We start from the raw sequence: 27,903 nt of genomic DNA, 5'->3' as shown, positions 1-27,903 counted from the left end.
TTGCTTTTTGTTCCACAGAAGTGGAGTGGCCCTGAGAAACTCCTAGCACTAGATGAGCTCATTGATCGCTGCGAGACTTCTCAGATCAAATACATGATGCAGGTCATTGAACCTCAGTTCCAGCGGGATTTCATCTCCCTCCTACCTAAAGAGGTACGTGTTTGACTGGTAATGAGCCCTTGCTGTGTAGTCTAATCAGAAGCTGTTGCTGCAGAGCATGCAGCTACACTTTTATTGCTTACGAAGGCACACAGTAAAATAAATGTCAGGGGCTTGGTGGGTGGGCCACTGCTTAACCAGATTTGTCCCTTGTTCCATCTTCCATGTGAATTGCTGAAGCACATTTGTACATGAAGGTGGTCAGTGATTTTTTTTTTTCCCTCCCCCATCCCTCCTTTCTGAAGGTGCTGATGCTGGGGTTTAGTTCTTGAGACACCAGCAACTCTGCTGAACTTCATTCACAAGCCCTTGGCCTGTGAGATATCCAAAATCTCTGGCCTCTTGTGCATTCCCAATTTTCATTGCTGTACTGTCGGCAGCCATGCTTTCAGCTGCCTAGGGCTAAAAGAGTTAAATTCCGCAGATTTCATAAACTAGGCTTACATTCCCTCAAATGTAGAAGATTAAGGGGTGATGTAGTTAAGGTGTTTAAGACCATTAAAGAACTTAATAGAGAAAGAGAAAAACTATTTCCTGCGGTGGTGGGTGGGGGTGGGGTTCTGGTCGTGGAGAATCCGGAACAAGGGGACATAACCTTAAAATTAGAATCAGGCGTGATGTCAGAAAATAATTCTTCACACAAAGGGTAGTGGAAACCTGGAACTCTATTCTCCCAAAAAGCTGTTGAGACTGGGGTTTAATTGAAAATTTTAAAACTGAGATTGATAGATTTTCTTAAGGCAGGATTAATACAGCTAACAGAAGCAGCTAGGAATAGCAGGAAACATTTAGCCTCTTGAGCCTGTGCCACCGTTCAATGAGATCATGGCTGATTTGTGACCAGACTCCATGCACCCACCTTTCCTCTATATCCCTTAATACCTTTGGTTAACAAAAATATATCAATCTCAGATTGAAAATTAACAATTGATCTGGCATCAATTGCCGTTTTGCAGACGACAATTCCAAATTTCTACCACTCTCTGTGAAGAAGTGTTTCCTAGTTTCACTTGTGACGATAGTGCTTCTATTTTTTGTAAAATATGTTTTTGAGGACTTTTAGTTGAATTATGGACATTGATTCATGTGGAAACTTGGAGATGCTGAACGTTGTGGGGTTTTTTGAAGAGGTCACCAGAAGGGTTCCTGAACTTGGTTTGTAAACAAGTCTTTACTGGAAGGCACTCGTTTTCAGATGAAATACCAGCAGGGAACTTGTTTTGACTTGGAGATGTTTACAAAGAAGTGACCGGTCAAGATTTATAGAGGTCAGGAGGCTTGACTTCTGGAATGTTTTGGTTTCAATTGTTTTGAATTGTTAAAGACAGTTGGTTTTTGCCTGCCAAGAAAATCCCAGCTCATGTCTCTCTCTTTGAAAGAAACCCTGCATGTCCAGTGTGTTAGTCTCCTTTTCCCTCCTGTATTTGAAGAAACTCCGCGTATCGAATGTATGGGAACTGAAACCCCTGTAGCTGCATTTCTGCTGTAAGGCCCATCTGAAACCTCTGTTGCTGCGTTTCTGCTGTAAGGCCTATCTGAGGCCCATATATCTTTCCTCGGGTGTGATTCCCAAAACTGCTCGCAGTAACTCAAGGTGTTTCTAACCAGGGCTTTGTATAACTGAAGAATGACTTCTATGAACATATGAATTAAGAGCAAGCGTAGGTCATTCGGCCCCTCAAGCCTGCTCTGCCACTTAAGTGGCAGAAACCCACGCAATCACAGGGAGAACTTGCAAACTCCACGCAGGCAGTACCCAGAACTGAACCCGGGTCACTGGAGCTGTGAGGCTGCGGTGCTAACCACTGCGCCACTGTGCCGCCCTAACCTGCGTGTTAGCTTTCAATGACTTATTGACGAGGACGCCCAGGTCCCTTTGTACATCTACACTTACTAATCTCTTACCATTTAAGAAATAATCTGCACATTTGTTCCTCCTACCAAAGTGGGATAACCTCACATTTCTCCACGCATTTATTCCATCTGCCATGTTCTTGCCCACTCACTAAGTCTGTCCAAATCCCCTTGAAGCCACTTTGCATCTTCCTCACAACACATATTCTCACCTATTTTTGTCATCTTCGAACTTGAAAAAATTACATTTGGTTCCCACATCCAAATCATTAATACATTTTGTGAACAACTGGGGCCCAAGTACTGATCTCTGTAGTACCCCACTAGTCCCAGCCTGCCAACACGGGAATGACCTGTTTATTCCTACTCTCTGCTTTCTGCCTGTTAACCATTCCTTAATCCAGGCCAGTATATTACCTCCTATCCCATGTGCTTTAATTTTGTTAACCAACCTCCTTTGGGGGACTTTATCAAAACCCTTCTGGCAATCCAAGTATACTATGTCCACCGACTCCCCTTTATCAATTCTGTTAGTAAGATCCTCAAAAAAAACTCCCAACAGATTCGTCAAACATGATTTCCCATTCATAAATCCATGTTCACTCTGCCCAATCAGATCATTACTATCCAAGATCTTTGCTTGCTCACTTAACCTATCGATGTCCCTTTGTAGCCTCCTTATGTCCTCTTCACAACTTACTTTCCTACCTATCTTTGTGTCATCAGCAGATTTAGCAACCATACCTTCGGTCTCTTCATCCAGGTCATTTATTTAAATTGTGAAAAGATCAGGCTTCAGCACTGGTCGCTGTGGCACACCACTCGTTACATCTTTCCAACTAGAAAATGACCCATTTATGACTATTCTCTGTTTCCTGGTAGCTAGCCAATCTTTTTTCCATGCCAGTATGTTACCCCCTGCACCATGAGCCTTTATTTTCTACAATAACCTTTGATGTGGCACCTTATCAAATGCTTTCTGGAAATCTAAGTATTGCGCATCCACTGGTTCCCCTTTATCCACAGCACATGTTACTACTTCAAAGAACTCCAATAAATTGGTTAAACATGGTTTCCCTTTCACAAAACCATGTTGACTCTGCCTGATTACCTTGAATTTTTCGAAGTGCCCCTCTGTAGCCTCTTTAATAATCGCTTCTAACATTTTCCCTAAGACAGATGTTAAGCAACTGGCCTGTAGTTTCCTGCTTTCTGTCTCCCTCCCTTTTTGAATAAAGGAGTTACATTCGCTATTTTCCAATCTAATGGAACCTTCCCCAAATCTAGGAAATTTTGGAAAATTAGAACCAACGCATGAACTATCTCACTCGCCACTTTTAACACCCTAGGATGAAGTCCATCAGGACCCGGGGACTTGTCAGCCTGCAGTTCCAACAATTTGTTCAGTACCACTTCCCTGGTGATTGTAATTTTCTTGAGTTCCTGCTGCCTTCCATTTTCTGACTTGCATCTAATACTGGGATGTTACTTGTATCCTCAATAGTGAAGACCGATGCAAAATACCTGTTCAATTCATTTGCCATCTCCTTATTTTCCCTTATTAATTCCCCAGACTCACTTTCTATGGGATCAATGCTCACTTTGTTAACACTTTTCTTTTTTAAATATCTATAGAAACTCTTGCTATCTATTTTTATATTTCTAGCTAGCTTTCTCTTGTACTCTAATTTTCCTCATCAATCTTTTAGTCATTCTTTGCTGTTTTTTATATCTGGCCAATCGTCTGACCTGCTACCTGTCTTTGCACAATTATCTGCATTTTCTTTAAATTTGATACTATCTTTAATTTTTTTAGTTAACTATGGATAGTGGATCCTCCCCTTGGAATTTTTCTTTCTCGTTGGAATGTATCTATTCTGTGCATTCTGAAATATCCCCTTAAATTTCTGCCACTCTCTATTGACCTATCCCTTAACCTAATTTGCCAGTTCACTTTAGCTAGCTCTGCTTTCCTGCCCTCATGATTGCCCTTATTTAAGTTTAAAATACTGGTCTTGGACCCATTCTTCTCTCCCTCAAACTGAATGTAAAATTCAATCATATTATGATCATTGCTGCCTAGGAGCACCTTCACTATGAGGTCATTAATTAATCCTATCTCGTTGCACAATACCGAGTCTAGTATAGTCTGCTCTCTGGTTGGCTCCAGAATGTGCTGTTCCAAGAAACTATCATGAAAACATTCTTTGAACTCCTCCTCTAGGCTACCTTTGCCCATCTGATTTTTCCATTCTTTCTGTAGATTAAAATCCTCCAATGGTATCGCCGTAGGTTTCTGACAAGCTGCCATTATTTCTTCCTTTATACTTAAGTTTAAAGTTTAGAGGGGATGTGCAAGGCACGTGTTTTACACAGGGTGGTGAGTGCCTGGAACTTGCTGCCAGGGGAGGTGGTGGAAGCAGATACGATAGCGACGTTTAAGAGACATCTTGACAAATATATGAATAGGAAGGGAATAGAGGGATATGGGCCCCGGAAGTGCAGAAGGTGTTAGTTTCGGCAGGCATCAAGATCGGCGCAGGCTTGGAGGGCCAAATGGCCTGTTCCTGTGCTGTACTGTTCTTTGTTCTTTGTACTCTGTCCTACTGTGTGGTTACTGTTAGGGGGTCTGTACATTACTTCCACAAGTGATTTCTTGCCTTTATCATTTCTCATCTCAACCCAAACTGTTTTTGCATCCTGGTTTCCTGAACTTGGATCATCCCTCTCTAATGTGCTAATACTATCATGAATTAACAGAGCCACCCCTCCACCTTAGCCTTTTTGATTATTTTCTGTACCTGTTTTTGCCATTTTACTGATCTCTATATCTGGACCATGTCTGTTTGGGCCATAAAGGCAGGTTCGGTGAAGTTTAGGTACAAATCAGCCCTGATCACATTGAATAGCGGAATAAGCTTGAGGAACTGAATGATATTTTCCTGTTCTTGTATTCCTAGGCCCTGAGCTCTGGAATTCTCTCCCACAACCTCTCTGCCTCTTTCCACCTTAAGCGCTCTTGAAAACCTACTTTTTTAACCAAGCTTTTGGTCACCTGTCCTAATATCACTTTGTGTGGATCGGTGTTTAATTTTATTAACACTTGCATGAAGCATGTTAAGATATTTTACTATGTTAAAGGCACAATATAAAAGCAAGTTGTTGTTGTTGTTGTGAGGGACCACTGCGTTGACATCCACATTTGTGCAGTCAGTCGTGAGCAGAGACCCAGGCTGTTTTTCTTTTTTCTTTGTCCCTCCCCATCCAAACCCAGCCTAAGCACACTAGGACCAATTCTAGTGCACTGGAAATCAGGACCAAGCAGGAATCAATTTGGAGAATTGTAGCTTGTCTTGTCTCAGTACTGCAGGTACATTTATTTACTTAGCCTTTGAAGGAGTTCAGTTGAGTATTTTGTTCTTGTCCTCTCACCTCACATAATTGTATAACATGGTTTAATTAATGGTACTTTATGAATTAAGGACTCGCGTTGTGATGTTCCAGTGGCAGTCTAGAAGATTGTGTATATGTCATCTGTCTGAAGAGGTTTGAGCAATGTTTAAACTTGGCTGCAATTCTGCCAGGTTAATGGGGATATGATTGAGGACGATGCCATCAGGCTAGCATTAACCTGTTTTGGAGCAGTGCTAATATTTTGAAGAGGCACATTTGATTTTACTCTAATTTTTAGACTGATTATCTTTTAATACTCCTAGTCTCCTCCAGGTTCTGTAATCAGCCAGTTGTTTGGAACAGTTTTACATTGCCTGCTGTTTCTGTCTTGCAGCTGGCACTCTACGTCCTATCATTTCTGGAGCCACGGGACCTGCTGCGGGCAGCACAGACTTGTCGGTACTGGCGCATTCTAGCTGAGGATAATCTGCTGTGGAGAGAGAAATGCAGGGAAGAGGGTGAGTGTAGAAGTGGTGGCATGTTAACATCTTAATTGCCAGGTACATCCAAGTTCCAACAGAGATGACAGGAATCCAATCCTTGGAGTAACGCTGAGCATCCTTGGCAGTCTGTATAGGTTTCCTATTGAGCAGCATCTGCCAGTTGATCCATCAGTTTGAAATGCTCTGCTGCAGTAAAATTTGGGTGACTGCAGCTTACTTGGTAACATTGAACCAAAAGATTATTGAATATTTTATTTTTCTTCCTGATCTGACAGTTTTCTCATAGGCCTACACATGTGCACTTGGCAGACAGTTTGCTGGATAATGATCAGGAGGGAGAATAGTGTCCATTTTCCACATTGTTCCTTGGATCAGCTGTAGCATCCCTAAGCACAGACCAAAGATCAAACCTCAGGCCCTCATGTTGTGTGTGCCATTGAAAGATCTTGCTTTATTTTTAATTTTATGCCTTATGAGGTGGGCTGCAGAATTACTGTTCTCACTTGTGATACAGAACCTACTCTGTGAGGCCCAGTATCTTCTAACATGTCTGTGTCAGAATGTTTATTGAGGTAGAAAATGGCCTGTTTCTTTTTGCTTCCCAGGCTAACCCAGATAACCTCAATCATATGTGATTCATGCAGTACCACCGCCAATGTTCGATAGCTTGATTCAGTGTTTCTAATTAGTTTTCCGTGCACATTTAACATACTGTCACTTGCTGTATTTCTACGATATCTGGCATTTTCCTGGAATAAGCAGCTACATTTGAAACGATGACAAATTACATCTTGATTGTGTTTAATGCTGTGCATCATCAAGGCAAATTCGATGAAGCAGAATATCCCAAGATACTTAATAATAGGCATCAGACCCAAGAAGGGGAGGGAGGTCAGGAGAAATGTGATGCTGTTTTCTCTCTCTCACTGGATTGCAAAGGTGGCCCATAGGAACAGGAGTAGGCCATTTAGCCGCTGAAGTCTCTTCCATTCAATGAGATCATAGTTGATCTGTGTCTAACTCCATATACCCACATTTGTCCCATATCCCTTGTAGCTTTTGGATAACATAAGTCTATCAGTATCAGATTTGAAATTTACTGTGGATCTAGCAGCACTTAGCATTTTGTGGAAGAGAGTTCCACCCCATGTGTGTAGAAGTGTTTCCTAATTTCACTCCTGAAAGACCTGGCTTTAATTTTTAGTTCCCCAGTCCTAGACTCCCCAACCAGCAGAAGTTTCTCTCTAACCTATCCGTTCCCCTTAAAAGCTTGAAAATTTGATAGTGATTGTATTTTGCCCAATGTTAATAAGCAATTACAGCTGTGGTAGTGTAATGGTCTTGTTACAGGACTAGTAATCTGGAGAACACCTGTTCAAATCCCATTGGGGCAGTTTGAGAATTTGAATTCAGTTTTTTTTTTAAATTGGGAAATAAAAAGTTGTTGTTGGTGCAAGTGATCATGAAACTGTCAGATTGCCACAAAACACAACTGGTTCACTAATCTTCTTTAGAGAAGGAAACATGCTATCCTTTTCCATTCTGGGTCTATATGTAACTCTGGTCCAACACCAATGTGGTTGACTCTTAACTGCCCTCTGAAGTGGCTGAGCAAGCCCTCCGCTGTACCAAACCCGCTACCAGCGGTTCAGGAAGATGGCCCAGCACCACCTTATCAGAGAAACTGAATAGGCAAGAAATGCTGGCCTTGCCAGCGACGTCCACACCCTGAGAATGAACAAAACAAAAATTATGTTGGTATTGTCGGTGAGTCGTGTCATCAGTAGAAGTTGAACTCTCATCTTTTCTGGTGGCTTCTGAGTGGAACCAAAGAGGCCCACAACCAATAATCTGTGCAGAATTAGTTTGTCTCACCCTGAGAGAGGGTGAATTTGTGGGTGCTACAAATCTCCGTGCTCCTGGGTTTAGAATGGTGGAAAACCAGCCCTGCAGCTGACACTAGTGTGTGATCTCTGTTGTCAGTTGTAGATGTGTAAATGAAGGCGAAGTTGAACTGCAGTTTATATACACGGCCCACCTTCCTTCTAATAAGACTGATCATTAGGCAATGAGAACCAGCACCACCTTGGCAAGGAGTGGAAAATGCTTTCACAAAGGCAATTCTCATGAAGAACACTGAGGTTAGAGAGAAAAATTGACCAACACAGTCTCCTATTTTAATTAAGGTGCTTAATCCATTTGCAATAGTTTAACACCAAGATATCATTTTGACCCAAAAGAGAGGGCAGATGATCTGCAGAATTTTCCTTCAGGCATCAATTTGAAAAACGTGAGAAATGGGAAAGGGGCATCATCCAAACCTCCCATTAGGATGTTTTATACAAAGTGATGATGATTGATCTTTGGCATTTCATTGAGCTGCATCAAAAACTCTGCAATTTGTGATAAATTAACAGTGGATCTCACGTCAATTGCTGTTTGCAGAAGAAAATTCCAGAATTCTACCACCCTTTTTGTGTAGAAGTGTTTGCTAATGTCACTCCTAAGGTCTGGCTCTAATTTTTAGACCTTGTTCCCTTGTCCTAGACTCCCCAACCAATGGAAATAGTTTCTCTCTATATGCCTGTCTGTTCCCCTTAATTTTTTGAAAACGTTGTTCAAATCACCCCTTAACCTTCACTGTTTGTGTAACCTGTCTTTGTAACTTAACCCTTGGAGTCCAGGGATCATTTTGGGAAAGTTACACTGCACTCCCTCCAAGGTCAATATATCCTTCCTAAGGTGTGGTGCCAAGAACTGTTCACAGTAACTCCAGGTATGGTCTAACCAGGGCTTTGTATAGCTGAAGCATGACTTGTACTCTAGTCCTTTAGATATAAAGGCCAATGTTCCATTAGCCCTTTTGATTATTTTCTGTACCTGTTCATGACATTTTGATCTATTTACCTCCACTGTTTCTTTCTTTTCACCATTTAGTAAGTACCCTGCTCTGTCCTTTTTTAGGCTCAAAGTGGATGCCTTCACATTTGCCTCAACTAAAATCTATTTGCCACAGATTTATCCATTCATTCAGTATATCAGTGTCTCTTTTTATAATATGCTTCCATCCACAGTGCTTATAATGTCTCCGATGTATGTTATCAGCAAATTAGATATGTGCCTTTCTATCCCATCATCTAAGTCATTAATAAATACGGTGAATAGCTGAGGCCGCAACATAGATCCCTGTGGGACGCCACTCGTCACATCCTGCCATTATCCCTACTCTCTGTGCCCTACCACCTATCCAATTCCCTAATTTGGTCAATAATTTGCCCTCAATTCCATGAACGTCAACTTTAGTTAACAGTCTCTTATGAGGGACTTTACCAAATACCTTCTGGAAATAAATAACATCCATAGACATTCCCCTATCCACTACTTTAATTATTTCTTGACAAAATTCAGTCAGGTTTATCAGGCTCTTTCTGATCAGCTGAGAATTTAAGATGTTCAGTCACTCTATCCTTAATTTCCCGACAACTGATGTTACGCCAGCTGGTCTATAATTTGCTTGTTTTCTTCTGTCACCTTTCTTAACTAACTGAGTAACATGTGCTTTTGAAGATTATAGTTAGGAAATCTGCAGTATTTTAGTTTTAATTTAGTTTAGAGATACAGCACTGAAACAGGCCCTTCGGCCCACCGAGTCTGTGCCGACCATCAACCACCCATTTATACTAATCCTACACTAATCCCATATTCCTACCACATCCCCACCTGTCCCTATATTTCCCTACCACCTACCTATACTAGGGGCAATTTATAATGGCCAATTTACCTACCAACCTGCAAGTCTTTTGGCTTGTGGGAGGAAACCGGAGCACCCGGAGGAAACCCACGCAGACACAGGGAGAACTTGCAAACTCCACACAGGCAGTACCCAGAATTGAACCCGGGTCACTGGAGCTGTGAGGCTGCGGTGCTAACCACTGCGCCACTGTTATTTCCTACTTCCTTTAAAATCCTGGGATGGAAACCATCTGTTCCTAGGGATTTGTCACTCTTTAGTATCGTTATTTTCTTCATTAATGTTGTTTTGTGTATATTAATTTGGGTGAGTCCCTGTCCCTGTTTTAGTATTAATTTCCTTGGGATTTCTGGCATGCTGATCTCTTCCTCTACTGTAAGTACTGATGCAAAGTAACAATTGAGCATGTCTAGAGAACCTTTTTAGCCAGCACATAACCAGCTCAACAAGAGGGGGTGCAATTCTAGATTTAGTCTTCAGTAATGAAGTTGGGCAAGTGGATGAAGTAAAGGGTGGTACGGCCAAATCTAGAGCCTCCTGGTTATCTAGAAGCGTACAGGGTAAGATAAAGCAGAAAAAGAAAGCTTATGATGGCCAAAAAAACTTAATACTTTAGAAAGCCTAGAGGAGTATAGAAAGTGCAGGGGTGAAGTAAAGAAAGGAAATTAGGAAAGCAAAAAGAGGACATGAAAAATTATTGGCAGGTAAAATCAAGGAAAACCCGAAGATGTTTTATCAGTACATTAAGAGCAAGAGGATAACTACGGAAAGGGTAGGGCCTCTCAGAGATTACAAGGGAACATATTCGTGGATGCAGAAGATGTGGGCAGGGTTCTTAATGTGTTTTTCCTCTCTGTCTTCACAAAGGAGATGATGCAGACATTGTAGTAAAAGAAGAGTGTGATACGATAAGCGTGTATTAGATACGATAAGCATAATGAGAGAGGAAGTACTAGAGGGTCTGACATCCTTGAAGGATAAATCACTAGGGCCGGATGGATTGCACCCCAGGTTGTTAAAGGAAGCCAGGGAGGAAATAGCGGATGCTCTGAGGATCATCTTCAAATCCTCACTAGATACAGGCGAGGTACAGAGGATTGGAGGTCTACGAACATTGTACTATTGTTTAAAAAGGGTGTGCAAGGGATAGACCAAATAATTATAGACCAGTCAGTCTGACCTCGGTGGTGGGTAAATTATTTGAATCAATTCTGAGAGACAGGATAAACTGCCACTTAGAATGGCACGGATTAATCAGGGATAGTCAGCATGGATTTGTTAGGGGATGGTCCTGTCTGAATAGCATGATTGAATTTTTTGCGGAAGTAAACAAGGAGGATTGATGAGGGTAGTGCAGTGGGTGTGGTCTACATGATTTTAGTAAGGCATTTGACAAGGTCCCACATGGCAGACTGGTCCGAAAAAGAAAACCCCAAGGGATGCAGGGGAGTGTAGCAAGTTGGATTCAAAATTGGCTCAGTGGCAGTAAACAAAGTGTAATGGTTGACGGATGATTTTGCGAATGGAAAGTGGTTTCCAGTGGCATTCCACAGGATTCAGTGTTGGGTCCCTTGCTGTTTGTGGTATAAATGCTTTGGACTTAAATGTGGGAAGCATGAGTGGGAAATTTGCCATTGACACAAAACCTGGCCATGTAGTTGATAGTGAAGAGGATAGCCATAGACTCCAGAAAGATATCAGTGGTTTGGTTGAGTGGGTGGAAAGCTGGCAAATGGAATTCAGTCCCGAGAAGTGTGAGATAATGCATTTGGGGAGGGCAAATAACGCGAGGGAATACACAATAAACGGGAGGATATTGAGAGGGGTAGAAGAAGTGAGAGATCTTGGAGTGCATGTCCACAGGTCCCTGAAGGTGGCAGGACAGATAGATAAAGTGGTGAAGAAGGCATATGGAATGCTTTCCTTTATTGGTATAGAATACAAAAGCAGGGTTTAATGCTGGAACTGTATAAAATGGTGGTTAGGCCACTGCTGGAGTATTGTGTACAGTTCTGGTCACCACATTACAGGAAGGGCATAATTGCTCTGGAGAGAGTACAGAGGAGATTTACAAGAATATTGCCAGGGCTTGAAAGTTGCAGCTTTGAGGAAAGATTAGATCGGTTAGGATTGTTTTCCTTAGGAGACTGAGGGGTGACTTAATTGAGGTGTACAAAATTATGAGGGGCTTAGAAAGAGTAGACAGGAGGGACCTGTTTCCCCTCGCGGAGAGGTCAATTACCAGGGGGCACAGATTTAAAGTGATTATTAGAAGGATTAGAGGGGACATGAGGAAAAACTTCTTCACCCAGAGGGTGGTGGGTGTCTGGAATTCACTGCCTGGATCGGTGGTGGAGGCAGAAACCCTCAACTCATTTAAAAGGTACCTGGACATGCACCTGAAGTGCTGTAACTAGCAAGGCTACGGACCAGGTGCTGGAAGTTGGGATTAGATTCAGCCAGCGTAGACACGATGGGCTGAATGGCCTCCTATGGTTCTATGGTTTCTGTTTCCTTATTTTCATTGACAAAATCGCTGTTATCAGTTTTCAAGCGGCCCACATTGCTCCTGACCACCCTCTCTTGCCTAACGTTGTAAAAATTTTGTATTAATTTTGATGTCTCTTGAAAGTTTCTGTTTCATATTCTGGGAACATAGTAACAGGAGTAGGCCATTCAGCCTATCGAGCCTACTCTGTCATTCATTTAGATCATGGTTGATCATCCACCTCAAGGCCACTTTTCTACACTATCCCCATGTCCCTTGATGTCATTAGTATCCAGAAATCTATTGATTTCTGTCTTGAACATGCTCAATGACTGGGCTTCCTCAACCCTCTGGGTTAGAGAATTCCAAAGATTCATCACCCTCTGAGTGAAAAAATTCCTCCTCATCTCAGTCTTAAATGGCCTGTCCCTTATTCTGAGAATCTGTCCCCTGGTTCTAGACTCACCAGCCAGGGGAACCATCCTATCCACATCCACTCTGTCACGTCCTGTAAGAATTTTGTAAGTTTCAATGAGATCACCTCTCATTCTTTGAAATTTAGAGAATACAGGCCCAATTTCCTTAATAAAAGCAAAATACTGCGGATGCTGAAAATCTGAAATAAAAACAAAAAATGCTGGAAATACTCAGCAGGTCTGGAAGCATCTGTGGAGAAAGAAGCAGAGTTGACGTTTCAGGTCAGTGACCCTTCTTCAGAACGGTTTCCTTAATCTCTCCTCATAAGACAATCTCGCCATCCCAGGGATTAGTTTGGTGAATCTCTGTTTTACTCCCTCTGTGGCAAGTATATCCCTCCTTAGATAAGGAACTGGACACAATACTCCAGGTACGGTCTCACCAATGCTTTATACAGTTGCAGCAAGATATCATTACTTCTGTACTCAAATCCCCTTGCGATGAAGGCCAACATACTATTTGCCTTCCTAATTGCTTGCACCTGCATGCTGGCTTTTAGTGACTCATGAACAAGGACACCCAAGTCCCTTTGGACACCAGCACTCCCCAACCTCTCGCCATTTAAGAAATATTATGTCTCTTTTTTTTCCTACCCAAGTGGATCACTTCACACTTATTCGCATTATATTCCATCTGCCATGTTCTTGCCCATTCAATTAGCCTGTCCAAGTCCACTTGAAGCCTCCTTGCACCTTCCTCACAACTTGCATTCCCACCTAGTTTTGTCTCATCAGAAAATTTGGAAATATTACATTTGGTCCCCACATCCAAATCGTTTATGTAGATTGTAAACAGCTGTGGCCCCAGCACTGATCCTTGCAGTACCCCACTAGTAACAACCTGCCATCCTGAGAATGACTTGTTTATTCCCACTGTTTTCTGTCTGTTAACCAATTCTCAATCCATACTAATATACTGATAGCCATTGATTCTCTAGCCAGTGGAAAAGCCCCTGGGAAGGATGGCATTACCCTGAAATAATCAAGAGTGCCAAGCCTGCCATACTTTCAGCCCTCTACGAACTGTTTTGCCTGTGGTGGGACGAGGGAGTAGTACCACAGGACATGCGTGATGCCAATATCATCACCCTCTATAAGAACAAAGGTGACCGCGGTGACTGCAACAACTACCGTGGAATCTCCCTGCTCAGCAAAGTGGGGAAAGTCTTCGCTCGAGTCGCTTTAAACAGGCTCCAGAAGCTGGCTGAGCGTGTCTACCCTGAGGCACAGTGTGGTTTTCGAGCAGAGAGATCCACCATTGACATGCTGTTCTCCCTTCACCAGCTACAGGAGAAATGCCGCGAACATCAGATGCCCCTCTACCTTACTTTCATTGATCTCACCAAAGCCTTTGACCTTGTCAGCAGACGTGGTCTCTTCAGACTACTAGAAAAGAGCAGATGTCCACCAAAGCTACTAAGTATCATCACCTCATTCCATGACAATATGAAAGGCACAATTCAGCATAGCGGCGCCTCATCAGACCCCTTTCCAATCCTGAGTGGTGTGAAACAGGGCTGTGTTCTTGCACCTACACTGTTTGGGATTTTCTTCTCCCTGCTGCTCTCACATGCGTTTAAGTCTTCAGAAAAAGGAATTTTGCTCCACACAAGATCATTTGGCAGGTTGTTCAACCTTGCCCGTCTAAGAGCGAAGACCAAAGTACGGAAAGTCCTCATCGGGGAACTCCTCTTTGCTGACGATGCTGCATTAACATCTCACACTGAAGAGTGTCTGCAGAGACTCATCGACAGGATTGCGGCTGCCTGAAACAAATTTGGCCTAACCATCAGCCTCAAGAAAACGAACATCATGGGACAGGACGTCAGAAATGCCCCATCCATCAATATCGGCGACCACGCTCTGGAAGTGGTTCAAGAGTTCACCTACCTAGGCTCAACTATCACAAGTAACCTGTCTCTCGATGCAGAAATCAACAAGCGCATGGGAAAGGCTTCCACTGCTATGTCCAGACTGGCCAAGAGTGTGTGGGAAAATGGCGCACTGACACGGAATACAAAAGTCCGAGTGTATCAAGCCTGTGTCCTCAGTACCTTGCTCTACGGCAGCGAGGCCTGGACAACGTATGTCAGCCAAGAGCGACGTCTCAATTCATTCCATCTTCACTGCCTCCAGAGAATCCTTGGCATCAGGTGGCAGGACAGTATCTCCAACACAGAAGTCCTCGAGGTGGTCAACATCCCCAGCATATACACCCTACTAAGCCAGTGGCGCTTGAGATGGCTTGGCCATGTGAGCTGCATGGAAGATGGCAGGATCCCCAAGGACATATTGTACAGCGAGCTCGTCACTGATATCAGACCCACCGGCCGTCCATGTCTCCGCTTTAAAGACGTCTGCAAACGCGACATGAAGTCCTGTGACATTGATCACAAGTCAGTGATTGCCAGAGCTGGCGGGCAGCCATAAAGGCGGGGCTAAAGAGCGGCGAGTCGAAGAGACTTAGCAGTTGGCAGGAAAAAAGACAAAAGCGCAAGGGGAGAGCCAACTGTGTAACAGCCCCGACAACCAATTTTATCTGCAGCACCTGTGGAAGTGTCTGTCACTGTAGAATTGGCCTTTATAGCCACTCCAGGCACTGCTTCACAAACCATTGACCACCTCCAGGCACTTACCCATTGTCTCTCGAGACCAGGAGGCCAAAGAAGAAAATATTACCTCCAGTCCCATGTACTCTAATTTTGCTCACTAACTCTGTGTGGGACCTTATCAGAAGCATTTTGAAAATCTAAATACACCACATCCACTGGTTCTGCTTTATCTATGCTGCAAGTAACATTCTCAAAAAACTCAAACAGGTTTGTCAAACATGATTTCCCTTTCATGAATCTATGTTGATTCTGCCCAATTTTACCATTATTTTCTGTGTCCAGTTATCACATCCTTTATAAAAACAAGAAATGCTGGAAATACTCAGCAGGTCTGGCAGCATCTGTGGAGAGAGAAGCAGTGTTAACGTTTCAGGTCAGTGACTCTTCTTCAGAACTCTGAGTTCTGAAGAAGGGTCACTGACCTGAAACGTTAACTCTGCTTCTCTCTCCACAGATGCTGCCAGACCTGCTGAATGTTTCCAGCATTGCTTGTTTTTATTTCAGATTTCCAGCATCCGCAGTATTTTGCTTTTATCATAGATTCCAACATTTTCCCTACTACTGACGTCAAGCTGATAGGTCTGTAAGTTCTCCATTCTCCCTTTCCTTCCCTTCTTCATAGTAGTAGGGTTACTTTCTGTATTTCTTGCTCTCTGTTTTATCATCCTTTGCTGTTCTTTGTATCTTTCCCATTCGCTGGGATCTGTGCTTTTTTTTGTTTGCTTTTTCTTTTAGGTTTATGTTGTCTTACCTCTTTTGTTGTTCATTGTCTTTTTTTAACAAGTAGTGCTCTTAGCCCTTTAAGGTATAAACTGGTTCTGTACCACATTAAATTCTTTTTGAACATCTCCCCCAATCATCATCTGTTTTATCCATATACAGATTTGGCCAGTTTGCAGTGGACAGTCTCAGTCTCATCCCTTGAAATCAACCTTATCTAAATCTCAAATCTTAGCAGCTGCTTCACCTTTCTCGGTTTCAAACACTGTTGAATTCAGTTGTATTGTGATTGCTATTAGATAAATGTTCACACCATTCGGCAGTTAATGAAATCTGACTCATTTCTCATTGCTATATCTAATATGGCCTGTCCAGTTGTTGGTTCTAGGACATATTGTTGCAGGAAACTATCCTGAATGCTTAAGAAATTCACTACTTTCTGTTATATGCTTGTCTGCTTATCCCCCATCTATGTGAATGTTAAATATCCTGCTTTTTATACCACTGTCTTTGCTACACGTTTGTCTAATCTCTGCAACTTCACAGCTATTACTAGAGGGCTTGTATACAGCTCCCATCACAATCTTAAATCCCTTTCTATTTCTTAATTCTACCCATTAAGTCTCCATTGCCTTTTGCCTCTAATTATATCCTTTCATAATTGGAGTGATTTCATCTTTGAGCACCAAGACTACTACTCCCTTGTCTGGCAGAATATGCTTACATGTGAATTTTCTTTTCTCCTTAGCAGGGATAGAGCTCCACTCAGTGTTTGCCTTCAGCAATGCAGCTAATTCAACTCCAAGGGGAGTTGTGGATCAAGGCCCTTGTCTTGCCTTGAAAGTACTAGTCTGTTACAGTACAGTTGCTTTCCCCATTCCCTTCACTCTGCTCCTTTCCTTTCTCGATCCTCATGTCGCTCATCTAAATGTCCGTTCTTGCATCTCTCGGCATAAACAGCTTCAAAAGCCCATGCAGCTAGTGTATTTTCGCTGAGCTAGCTTTCTGGTGGGCCACACTCGGAAGAACTCCCAATAAGAAATCTGCCAGCACTGTACGACGGAGACCATGTTTAGGTGAGTGGAGGCCATCCAGCCATAGAGCACAAAGGCCCAATATATCAGACTGCCGACCCCATTTCCATTTGTTCAGACAGGTGCCTGCCGGAATTACGGTGGGAATCTTGGAGAAGCTGCAAATTTTCTGCTCCAGGGTATGAGCGTACTTTCTGATGGCAGAAGGACATAATAATCCAGCCTAATTTTGCCATTACCTGATGTCCAGCAGGAGCCATGGGATCAGGAGCAGGCACCTGGCTGATTTCCCTCCTACCCTAATAAAACCAAGTGCAGCCGCGTGTTTGGAATCAGGTAATTCAGCACAAAGCAGACATGGAAGTCCAGACCTTCCTGATCGGACAGATTTATGCACTAAGACAAAGCAGCCCACTTGATCGGCACCCCATCCACCACCTTAAATATTCACTCCTTCTAAGACCAGCGCACAGTGGCAGCAATGTGTACCATCTACAAAATGTACTGCAGCAACTCGCCAAGATTCCTTCGACAGCACCTTCCAAACCTGTGACTTCTACCACCAAGAAGGACAAGTGTCGAAGATGCATAGGAACACACATGGAAAGTTCCCTTCCAAGTCCCACACCATTCTGACTTGGAATTATATGGCCATTCCTTCATCGTTGCTGGATCAACATCCTGGAACTGCTATATAACAGCATGTCCGTACAGATGGCAGTGGCTTACCAACACCTTCTCGAGGGCAATTGTGGATGAGTAATAAATGCTGGTCATGCCAGTGGCGCTCACATCCATGAACAAAGAAAACTCTGCCCACTGAGGCATTAGGATAAGCTCTGCTTCAGGCCCTTTTTTCCATTATATACAGGAAATGTTTATGCCAGAGCTGTCTGAAGGCTGCTGATGTTCCTCCTAGAATGGGTTATATCACAGAAGGAGACCATTCAGTCCATGTTCATGCCAGTTCTCTGCAAGAGCAGCTCACATAGTCCTACTCACCTGCCTTTTCCCCATAGCCGTGCAAATTTTTCCTCTTCAGATAATTGTCCAGTTCCCTTTTGAAAGCCATGATCGAACCTGCCTCCACCACACTGTCAGGTAGTGAATTCAAGATCCTAACTACTCACCGGAATTTATTAAAAAAAAAAGCTTTTCCTTATGTTGCTGTGGCTTTTTTTTTCCAGTCACCTTAAATCGGTGTCCTATAGTTCTCAGCCTTCTGAAAACAGGCACAGTTTCTCACCATCTACTCTGTCCAGACCCCTCATGATTTTAAACACCCCTATCAAATCTCCTCTCAACCTTCTTGTCTCCAAGGAAACAGCCCCAGTTTCTCCAATCTATCCACATAACTGAAGTTCCTTATCTCTGGAACCATTGTCATGAATCTTTTCTGCACTCTCTGAAATGCCTTCACATTCTTCCTGAAGTGTGGTGCCCAGAACTGAACACTATCCTCACCATTCAGTACCTCCAAGTTTTGTGTCACCTCCAGTTGAGGCCAAACCAGTGTATTGTACAGGCTTATCATAACTTCCTTGTTTTTGTACTCTAAGCCCCTATTTATAACTGCTTTCTCAACTTGCCTTGCCATCTTCAATGATTTGTGCGTATATAGCCCCAGGCCCCTCTGCTCCTGCACCCACTTTAGAATTGTACCCTTTATTTTACCTCTCCTCAATCTTTCTACCAAAATGATTCACTTCACACTTCTCTGCGTTAAATTTCATCTGCCACTTGTCTGCCCATTCTGCCAGCCTATGTCCTCTTGAAGTTTATCACTATCCTCCTCACCATTCAGTACTTCCAAGTTTTGTGTCATCTGCAAGTTTTGAAAACCTTCCCTGTATACCCAAGTCTAGCTCCTTGACGTATATCAAGAAAAGCCGTGATCCTAACACCGACCCTTGGGGAGCTCCACTATATCCCGTCCTCCAGTCCGAAAAACAACCGTTTGCAACTACTCTCATTCCTGTCAATCAGCCAATTTCATATCCATGCTGCTACTGTCCCTTTTATTCCATGGGCTGTAACTTTGCTAACAGGTCTGTTTGGCAATTTATCAAATGCCTTTTGGAAGTCTATGTACACTACATTAATGGAACATTTAGCACTGCCCTGCACACCAGGTTATATTTTCATTAAGTTACTGATTTTTCATAAAAATAAATTATAATTACCCAAGGCATGACTAAATAGAATCAACGTGGATATGAGCCATTGTGCAATAGCTTACATTATCCATCGTGTGTGTTGGTGTAGGATATTTATTGAACTCAGCTTTAATTTACTAAGTGTCCAGACCTGTGCACGCTCAAACCTTCCTGTGGTCTCCTGGTCTCTGAATGAAATCCCAGCTACACTTGGGCAGCTGGAGGGTAATTTTCCAGAGATTTAAAGTGGAAGTCACATCAGAGTAGTGGTTGTTTGATTCTTTTTGCCATGCTAACCTGTCAAAGGGCTCTGCTTCATCTGATGGGTTTGTAGCTAAGTATTGTCCTCAGCCAGTGCTGAATTTACTGATTTTTAGCTGGGGTACTGGCCTTGGTTTGGGAGAGTGAATATCGGGATCCTCCTGCTCTTGATTGCTATTTATTGACCTCTGCTATAAACACACCTGTGTGAAGGATCAGGTTGCGATATTCCCCAACATAGAACAGTGTGCAAGCATGTACTGTCTATGAGAAATGGGAAGTTGGATCAGGATCAGAAAAGATAAAGCAAGACCTGGATTTCTGTAGCACCTTTCATGACCTCAGCAAGTTCCAAAGAGCTTTACAGCCACAGCAGTACTTTTGAAGTGTAGTCACTGGTGTAATGCAGGAAACATGGCACATAATTTGTGTACATAAAGGTCCCACAAATAGCAGTGTGATAATGACTAGACTGTCTGGCTTTTTTAGGTGTTAGTTTAGGGATTAAAATTGGCCTCCACTGCTTATCTTCAAATAGTGCCATTGGATCTTTTTATTCCACCTGCGAATGAGAGAGTGCACCAGTTTAACGTCTCATCCAAGAGACAGCGCTCCTTCAGTACTAATCAGCCTTAACGGTGTGCTTAAGTCTCTGGACTGGAGCTTAAAACCCATAACCTTCTGATTCGTGAAGCATATCACTGAGCCATTGCTAAGCTCTCTGTTGATTTGTTACTGCAGTTAACGGAACTGTACACTAACACTTAACCTGTAATGATTCAGGCTAATGAAAAAGGATTCCTTGGTAACATTAATAGTCTGAAATTTCAGTGTGTTCAAACAGTGTGTTTCTCCCTTAGCTGATGTCTTGGCTTATGTTTAGATGTGATATGGGATGCAACCCATCATTCTCTAGTTGAAAAGAACAGGCTGAGTCCAGCCAATAGCATTCGACCTATTGAAACACATCCCTATCATACCAAATATTCTCCACTACATTTTGAACTTCATATTGTCTTGGATTCTGTTACCATCACACAGCAGATTGTCATAAATGTTTATCACTTTTTCATTGAAACATCTGTTAAAATAACTGCTTACCATTTACTATTCCTTAACTCTGATTTGTGGTCCTAATAACCTGACTGACTTTGGCGTAATATCGGTTTACTGTTTCTATGTGAAAGTACTCCACCTACTGGCTCTCCAGATTATACAGTTCAGACTTCTCTATTCTTTCAACATAGTTTATCCCCTTTTTGAAGTTTGCTAACAAGAACTTGGAACAGTATTATGTGTGATCTTCCCCATGTATTTAAAGGCTCTCCATAATCTCTGAAACCTGCTTGCTTTGTATCCCAGCATCCTAATAGCTTTCTTTATTGTTCCATCACATTGTCTGTACACTGGAAGTTTTGAGTCTGCCATTATTCTTGTCCTTTTTAAGCCGCCCTTTGCTATCAGTATTGAGTTGCTGTCTAAATCTGCTAGATGTTAGCTACTTCCTCTATCTCTACTGCACTCATACTTTAATCAGCAAATTTGACAGGTTTGCCTCTGTTTTGCAGATCTAAGTCACTTAGTGAGATTAGATGCACTGTCCCCTGCAGGGCTGCACTCAACACTTGATGAATACTGTTTCCTTTTTGTAATGTGCATTCTAACCAGGAACATGCAGTTTTCTACTTCAGATTCCCTCTTATTTTGCTCATTTGGAGAGCTGGTGCAGACACGATGGGCTGAATGGCCTCCTTCTGCACTGTAACAATTCTGTAGGATGGAAATCTGTACAATTCTATTCTCCACTATGAAGCATTATCAATATTCATTCTCATTTAAATTAATTCTGATGATCTCTGAAGTGTAGTGGGATCCTTGGTTGGCTTCCTAGTGACTAGAAGAGGACAAAGAAGTGACTTCACTTTACAATTGCTGCTGATACTGGTAACTAACCTCCACTAAAATTACATTTTTACTGATGGGATCACATTAGCTCTCCTTGTGGTGTATGACCCCTTCAAAACACTGCCTTAATTATGCTGGGTGAAAATTAAAATATAAAGTTTTCATTAGGTGAGTGTGGTCCTGCTTGCTCTTACTTTCTCAACAGGAGTTTCTCCTTTCACAGTGATGGCAGCCAGATGTGTGTCGATGATTTCTCACTCCCCACCCAAATAGAGTTCCAGTCTCTACTTTTATGAACATACGAATTAGGAGCAGGACTAGGCCATTCTGCCACTCAAGCCTGCTCTGCCATTTGATAAAATCATGGCTGATCTGATTGTGGCCTCAACTGTATTTTCCTGTCTACCCCCTATACCCTTCAACTCTATTGTCAATCAAGAATCTGTCTAACTCAACCTTAAAAATATTTAATGGCCCTCCCTCCACTGCTGTCTAGGGAAGAGAATTCCACAGACTTAACGACCCTCGGAACAAAATTCTCCTCATCTCCATCTTAAATGGGAGACCTGTTATTTTTAAACCCTGGTTCTAGTCGTCTTCATACGGGGAAACATTCTCTCAACATCCACCCTTTCAAGTTGCCTCAGTATCTTATATGTTTCAATAAGATAACCTCTCAATCTTCTAAACTCCAATGGATGCGTGCCCACCTTTTCCTCATACGATAACCTCTTCATCCCAGGAATAAGTCAAGTGAACCCTCTCTGAACTGCGAATGCAGTTGTATCCTTTCTTAAGTCAGGAGACCACAACTGTATGCAGTACTTCAGATATGGTCTCAAACACTGAGACTGTTGCAAGACTTCCTTCCTTTTATATTCCATTCCCCTTGCAATAAAAGACATTCCATTTGCCTTCCTAATCATTTGCTGTACCTGCATACTAACCTTTTGTGATTCATGTACCAGGACGCCCAGATACCTCTGTACCACTGAGTTCTGCAATATCTCTCCATTTAAGTATATACTGCTTTTCTATTCTTCCCACCAAAGTGGACAAGTTCACATTTTCTCACATTCTACTCTGCCAAATATTTTGCCCACTCATTTAACGTATATAAATCCCTTTGCAGACTCTTTATATCCTCCTCACCACTTACTCTCCTACCTATCTTTGTGTTATCAGCAAATTTAATACATACATTTGGTCCCTTCATCGTCATTTATATAGATCCCTGTGGCACTCCATTGGTTACAGTTTACTAACCTGAAAATCACCCATTTATCCCTACTCTCTGCTTCCTGTTAGCTAGTCAATCCCCTATTCATGCTAATATGTTACCCCTACACCATGAGTCTTATTTTATGTAGTAACCTTTGATGTAGCATCTAATGGCCTGCTTTTCTATGGAAAGATCGAGGCTTCAAAGGGAGCTAGTTAGAGTTTGAGATTATGAAAGAATTGAAAAAAATGAAGTATGTGAATTGTTCCTTGTGCTGAATATTCGACTATAAAACTCTGACGTTGTTGTGTACATCTGTTTAATCTTGATCCATCTTGAGAAGTAATCATCAATAATTAGATAGGATTGCCCATCCAAGCAGAATTAATCCAATGCCAACTGTTTCCAACAGTCTAATTGGGAATTGCGTCAAAATTAGAGGTTCACTCTGATATTGTCTGTGAATTCTAAACTACTTCTACCCTTTGTGTGTAGAAGTGTTTCCTGATTTCATTCTGAAAGGTCTGGCTCTAATTTGTAGCCTATACACCTCGTCCTAGACTCCTCCACCAGCGGAAATAGTTTCACTCGCTCTCTACCCTATCTGTTCCCCTTAATATCTTGAAAACTTTGATCAAATCACCCCTTAACCTTCTAAATTCCAGAGAATACAATACCAGTTTGTGAAATCTGTACTTGTGATTTAACCCTTGGAGTCCAGGTATCATTCTGGTAAATCTACACTGCACTCCCTCCAATTCCAGTATACCCTTCCTAAGATGTGGTGCTCAGAACTGTTCAGAGTAACTCCAGGTGTGGTCTAACCAGGGCTTTATATAGCTAAAGCATGACTTCTGCCCCCTTGTATTCTAGTCCTTGAGAATGTAAAGACCAGCATCCTATTAAAAAGGAGAGAGTTGGGCTGAGAATTTCAACACCGTATCGTATATACTTGTGTAAAAGTCACATTTTTGAGGCTAAAGTTTGAGGGCGTCCACTTTTACACAAGTCATATTTTCAAACTCTTCTTAACAGAGTTGTATCAAGGGGCATTTTCGGTACAGAGGAATCTGAGTGTCCTAGTACATGATTCACAAAAAGTTAGTATGCAGGAGCAGCAAGTGATTAGGAAGGCAAATGGAATGTTGTCATTCATTGCAAGGGGAATAGAATATAAAAGTAGGCAAGTTTTGCTCCGGTTGTACAGGGCATTGGTGAGACCACATCAGGAGTATTACCTACAGTTTTGTTCTCCTTACTTAAGAAAGGTGTCATGCTAGGCCCCCACCTGTCAAGAATGAGACACATTAATTTTGTCATGAACATTGATATTAAACTGTTACTGGAGTGAAGAAGGGACTTGTTAAACAGATCAGCCGTGGCTGGAAAATACATTTGCAGATTAACAAACAGTGTTTGGAAGGACAAAGCAGCCATTTCCTGACTCATTCAGCTCACAATGGACTTTTGATCACCGGATGTTGAAGTTGGAGAGCTCGCATTCCAGTTGACTGCTCAGATGGCTGAATACACAAACGGGCATGGTCAAACCAGCTAGTCACATGACTAACCTGCTGGACACCTTGAGGTTTTTGAATTTGTACACAGTTTGGGCAGAGCGTCTGTTTGCTCCCAGACTGAGAAGATCTCTCTCCTGTCTGCTCCCATATCTTTCTCACAAGCCTCTGAATCCACTGAAGTCACATGAACCCCAAGAGAGAAAAGTTTCCTACAGTGAACAAAGTTTAAGAATACTGGGCCCCAACGAAGAGCAAGATCTACCTACAACCAAGGATTCTGCAGTGAGTTCAAAGAACTGTAACAACAACTCTTCAGATATTGCGGCAAACCTTTCCACTTTATTTTTCTTCACTGTTCTGTCTCTATTTGCATGTGTGTATCGCATATACATGCTAGCGTGGGTGTGTTGTGTATCCATAGGCATCAACCAAATTAGAGTTCAAGTTTAATAAATATCAAATTTTCTTCTTTAAACCTAAGAAAGCTTGTTTGTGCTGGTTTCTTTGCCTTATAATTGGAAAGCAGTGAACAAGGATTCCCCAAGGGGGAGCTAAAAACACAGTGCATTTAAAAATAAAAGCCTGTTACAGTAAGACCCGGTGAAAGGGAACCCTAGACCTCTTTCTCACCAGGTCGTAACAAAGGATATAACTGCATTATAAACAGTTCAGAAAAAGTTCACTCGACTGATTCCTGGGATGAAGGGGTTATCTTAGGAGGAAAGGTTGGGCAAGTTGGACATGTATCCATTGGAGTTTAGAAGAATGAGAGGTGATCTTATTGAAACATGTAAGATCCTGAGGGGACTTGACGGTGTTTGCTGAGAGGATGTTTCTCCTTATGGGGGAGTCTAGAACGAGGGTACACCGTTTAAAAATTAGGGGTCTCCCATTTAAGTTGGAGATGAGAATTTTTTCTCTGAGGATCATTAGTCTGTGGAATTCTCTTTCTCAGAGGGCAGAGTCAGGTTCATTGAATACTTTTAAGGCTGAGTTAGATAGATTCTTGATTGGCAAGGGTGTTGAAGGGTATAGGAGGTAGACAGGAGGCAGCAGTCAGATCAGCCGTGTTCTTATCAAATGGCAGAGCAGGCTTGAGGGGCCAAATGAACCATAGAACCATAGAAAAGTTACGGCACAGAAAGAGGCCATTCAGCCTATCGTGTCCGGCTGAAAAAAACTAGCCGCCCAATCTAATCCCACCTTCCGGCACCTGATCCATAGTCTTGCAGGTTACAGCACGTCAGGCGCATGTCCAGGTACCTTTTTATATGAGTTGAAGGTTTCTGCCTCCACCACCGATCCGGGCAGTGAATTCCAGAAACCCACCACCCTCTGGGTGAAAGAGTTTTTCCTCATGTTCCCTCTAGTCCTAGCCTGGTTCTGCTCCTAATTTGTATGTTCGTAAAATAATAGCCACCATGGAGACAGGGCGTAGAGTTGGATGGATGCGTGGGAAAATATGTATCCATTCTAGCAACGTTCACTGACCCATTCTGCAACTTTACTGTCTAATTGCAGCTACTTGCTAGGCTTTCCCCTGTTGGCACTTTTATTCTTTAGCATCATCATGAGCTGCGTGGAAAGCTTTCTCCAATCTCTGACGTACTTCTCTGTTACTTTGTTGCTGCCGCACAATTAGTCGTCTTCTCTACACTCCCAGTGACTTTTGGTTTGAACTGCTTTCTGTATTTGTTGTTCTTCCTTGGCGTTATATTGACAAAATTGAGAGGGTCCTAGCTGAACATTCGGGTATTTGTACTAGTGCGTGATTAGAATGTTCTGTCTGTGCGTTGAGAGTTAAGTTAGACCTTTACATGAGACACAGGAAAAATTCAAAAAAATTTCACCTAAAGTCATGTGTCGACTTGTATAAGATTGACTTTTGCTTTAGTATATATGGTAATTGAGTTACGGAATAGCTTACTGGAGAGGTACACTGAAACTGGCATTATGATAAAGTCAAGAGATAATTCACTGCCTTGCTGGAGACACTGGGCCTGGGGTGAGAAGGTGTGTAAGTGGGGTTGAGGGATATGGGGAGAAGGTAAGTAGATGGGTATCCGGGATATGGGGAGAAAATGGTTCGGTGGTTTTGGGGGATATGGGGAAGTGGGTGGGTTTGGAAGATGCGGGTAAGTGGATGGGTGTAAGTGGGGTGGATATTAAGGTCAGTTAATCTATGGGGTTGGGAGGAAGGGAGAGGCTTGTTGGGCTGAATGCTTTTTCCTGCTGTCCTTATCTAATCATGGCCGAGGGAGAGAGAGAGGTGTGGTTGCAAGTGCCCATGTTTGCAGGGGAGGAAGAGGCAGTTGGGCTGGGCTTCAATCGTTGACTTCCCATTGACCTATTACAGGACAGAATTGTGGGGGTGCAGGGTAGGGAAGGAGTTGCCAGCCTGATCTCAGTCAGCATGGATGCAAAGGGTGGGACGAACATCTTTAGGAATGTAAAATGAGTTTGAGAGGAAACAAAAGCTTTATCCATTTGAATTTACCGTCTGCCTGTTTTTGCCTCATCCAGTGATCGAGGAGCCGCTGTACCTTCGGCGACGCCGGATGCTCAGCACAGGTTTCATGTACAGTCCGTGGAAATCTGCCTTCATGCGGCAGCACAAGATAGACACAAACTGGCGCTCTGGAGAGATCAAACCCCCGAAGGTAAGCCAAGTATAGCTGGTATAGCAGCTCGGTGTAACCAGGGGAGGACAGGGGATTCACAAGATGCTAGCCCAGTGGAAAGGTGGACAATGTAACATAAACTTATCCTTGGCCTTTTAGACTATATTATTTTACGGATGGCCCCAACTTGTAAAGACTTTGGAAATGCCCACGTCTTTGTTGTCCATAATGTTTTGAAACTTACTCCCTAGAACAGCAAGGTGCTACCTGAGGCATTGTGGCACAGGAGAGGGTGAGGAATGCACACTTGACACTGAGAAACCGTGCCTTCATGTGTTTAGGTTCTAAATGACCTGAGGTAACACTTCAGGAACATTAGAACATAATAGGAGCACGAGTAGGCCATACAGTTCCTCAAGCCTGCCCTGCCATTCAGTAAAATCATGCCTGCTCTTCACTCCCAACTCTACTTCTCCCCGATCCCCATATCCCTTGATTCAGAGTCCGAAAATATATTGATCTCAGCCTTGAATATACTGAATAACTGAGCGTCCACAGCTCTTTGGAGTAGCAAATTCCAAAGGTTCACAAGTCTCTGAGTGAAGAAATCTCACCTCATGTTAGTACAAAATGGCCATCACCTTAACCTGAGGCTATGTTGTAGACTATCCAGCCAGGGGGGAAACAGCCTCTCAGCATCTAACCTGTCAAATCCCTCAGAATTTTATGTTTCAATGAGATCACCTCTCGATCATCTAAATTCCAGAGAGTATGGACCCATTTCTATTCAATCTACTGGAAGAAAAACCTTTAAATGGTGTAGTTAGCCCTTGTTTTGGATGGAGGCGTACAGATTAGTCCAATTTTGTTTTTATTTGTTGTTGGGATGTGGTTAATTGTGCATTTATCATCCATCCTGAGTTTCCCTAAAGCAGTGATGGTGACTCTTCCCCTTGATCCACTGAAATCTTTGAGTGACACAACTGGGTGATTAATAATTAAGAGTATACTTCGAGTATTGAGAGTTAGGTATATTGTGTGTGACTGAGATTGCGCATGCATTGGAGTGGGGAGGAGTGGAAGGTTGTTATTGCGCCTGTTGTGTGTCTATGACCAGCTTTTGTGGTTATTATTGATTGAGGAAAGATGAAAGTCTCAGAGAAAAAGGTGACGAGTACAGATTCCTACTTCCCTTCCTGTGAGAGCACTTCTGAATTTGGTGTGTTTC

The 27,903-nt window shown here is 42.6% G+C and overlaps 1 protein-coding gene across 2 annotated transcripts in view; it reads left to right on the top strand.

The window, feature by feature from the left end:
- The window catches only part of LOC137371071 (F-box/WD repeat-containing protein 7-like), a 294,578-nt gene that overhangs the window by 237,098 nt on the left and 29,577 nt on the right, over positions 1 to 27,903 (top strand). For both annotated transcript variants that reach the window (XM_068032971.1, XM_068032969.1), the window contains 3 exons: positions 19 to 153; positions 5,801 to 5,924; positions 26,578 to 26,714. In XM_068032971.1, coding sequence (XP_067889072.1) covers positions 19 to 153; positions 5,801 to 5,924; positions 26,578 to 26,714 — 396 coding nt within the window. The remainder of the gene's footprint in view (positions 1 to 18; positions 154 to 5,800; positions 5,925 to 26,577; positions 26,715 to 27,903) is intronic.

This window comes from Heterodontus francisci, chromosome 6 (assembly GCF_036365525.1).
Source record: "Heterodontus francisci isolate sHetFra1 chromosome 6, sHetFra1.hap1, whole genome shotgun sequence".
Classification (NCBI taxonomy): domain Eukaryota; kingdom Metazoa; phylum Chordata; class Chondrichthyes; order Heterodontiformes; family Heterodontidae; genus Heterodontus; species Heterodontus francisci.
This window is presented reverse-complemented; position numbering and strand designations above follow the sequence as displayed.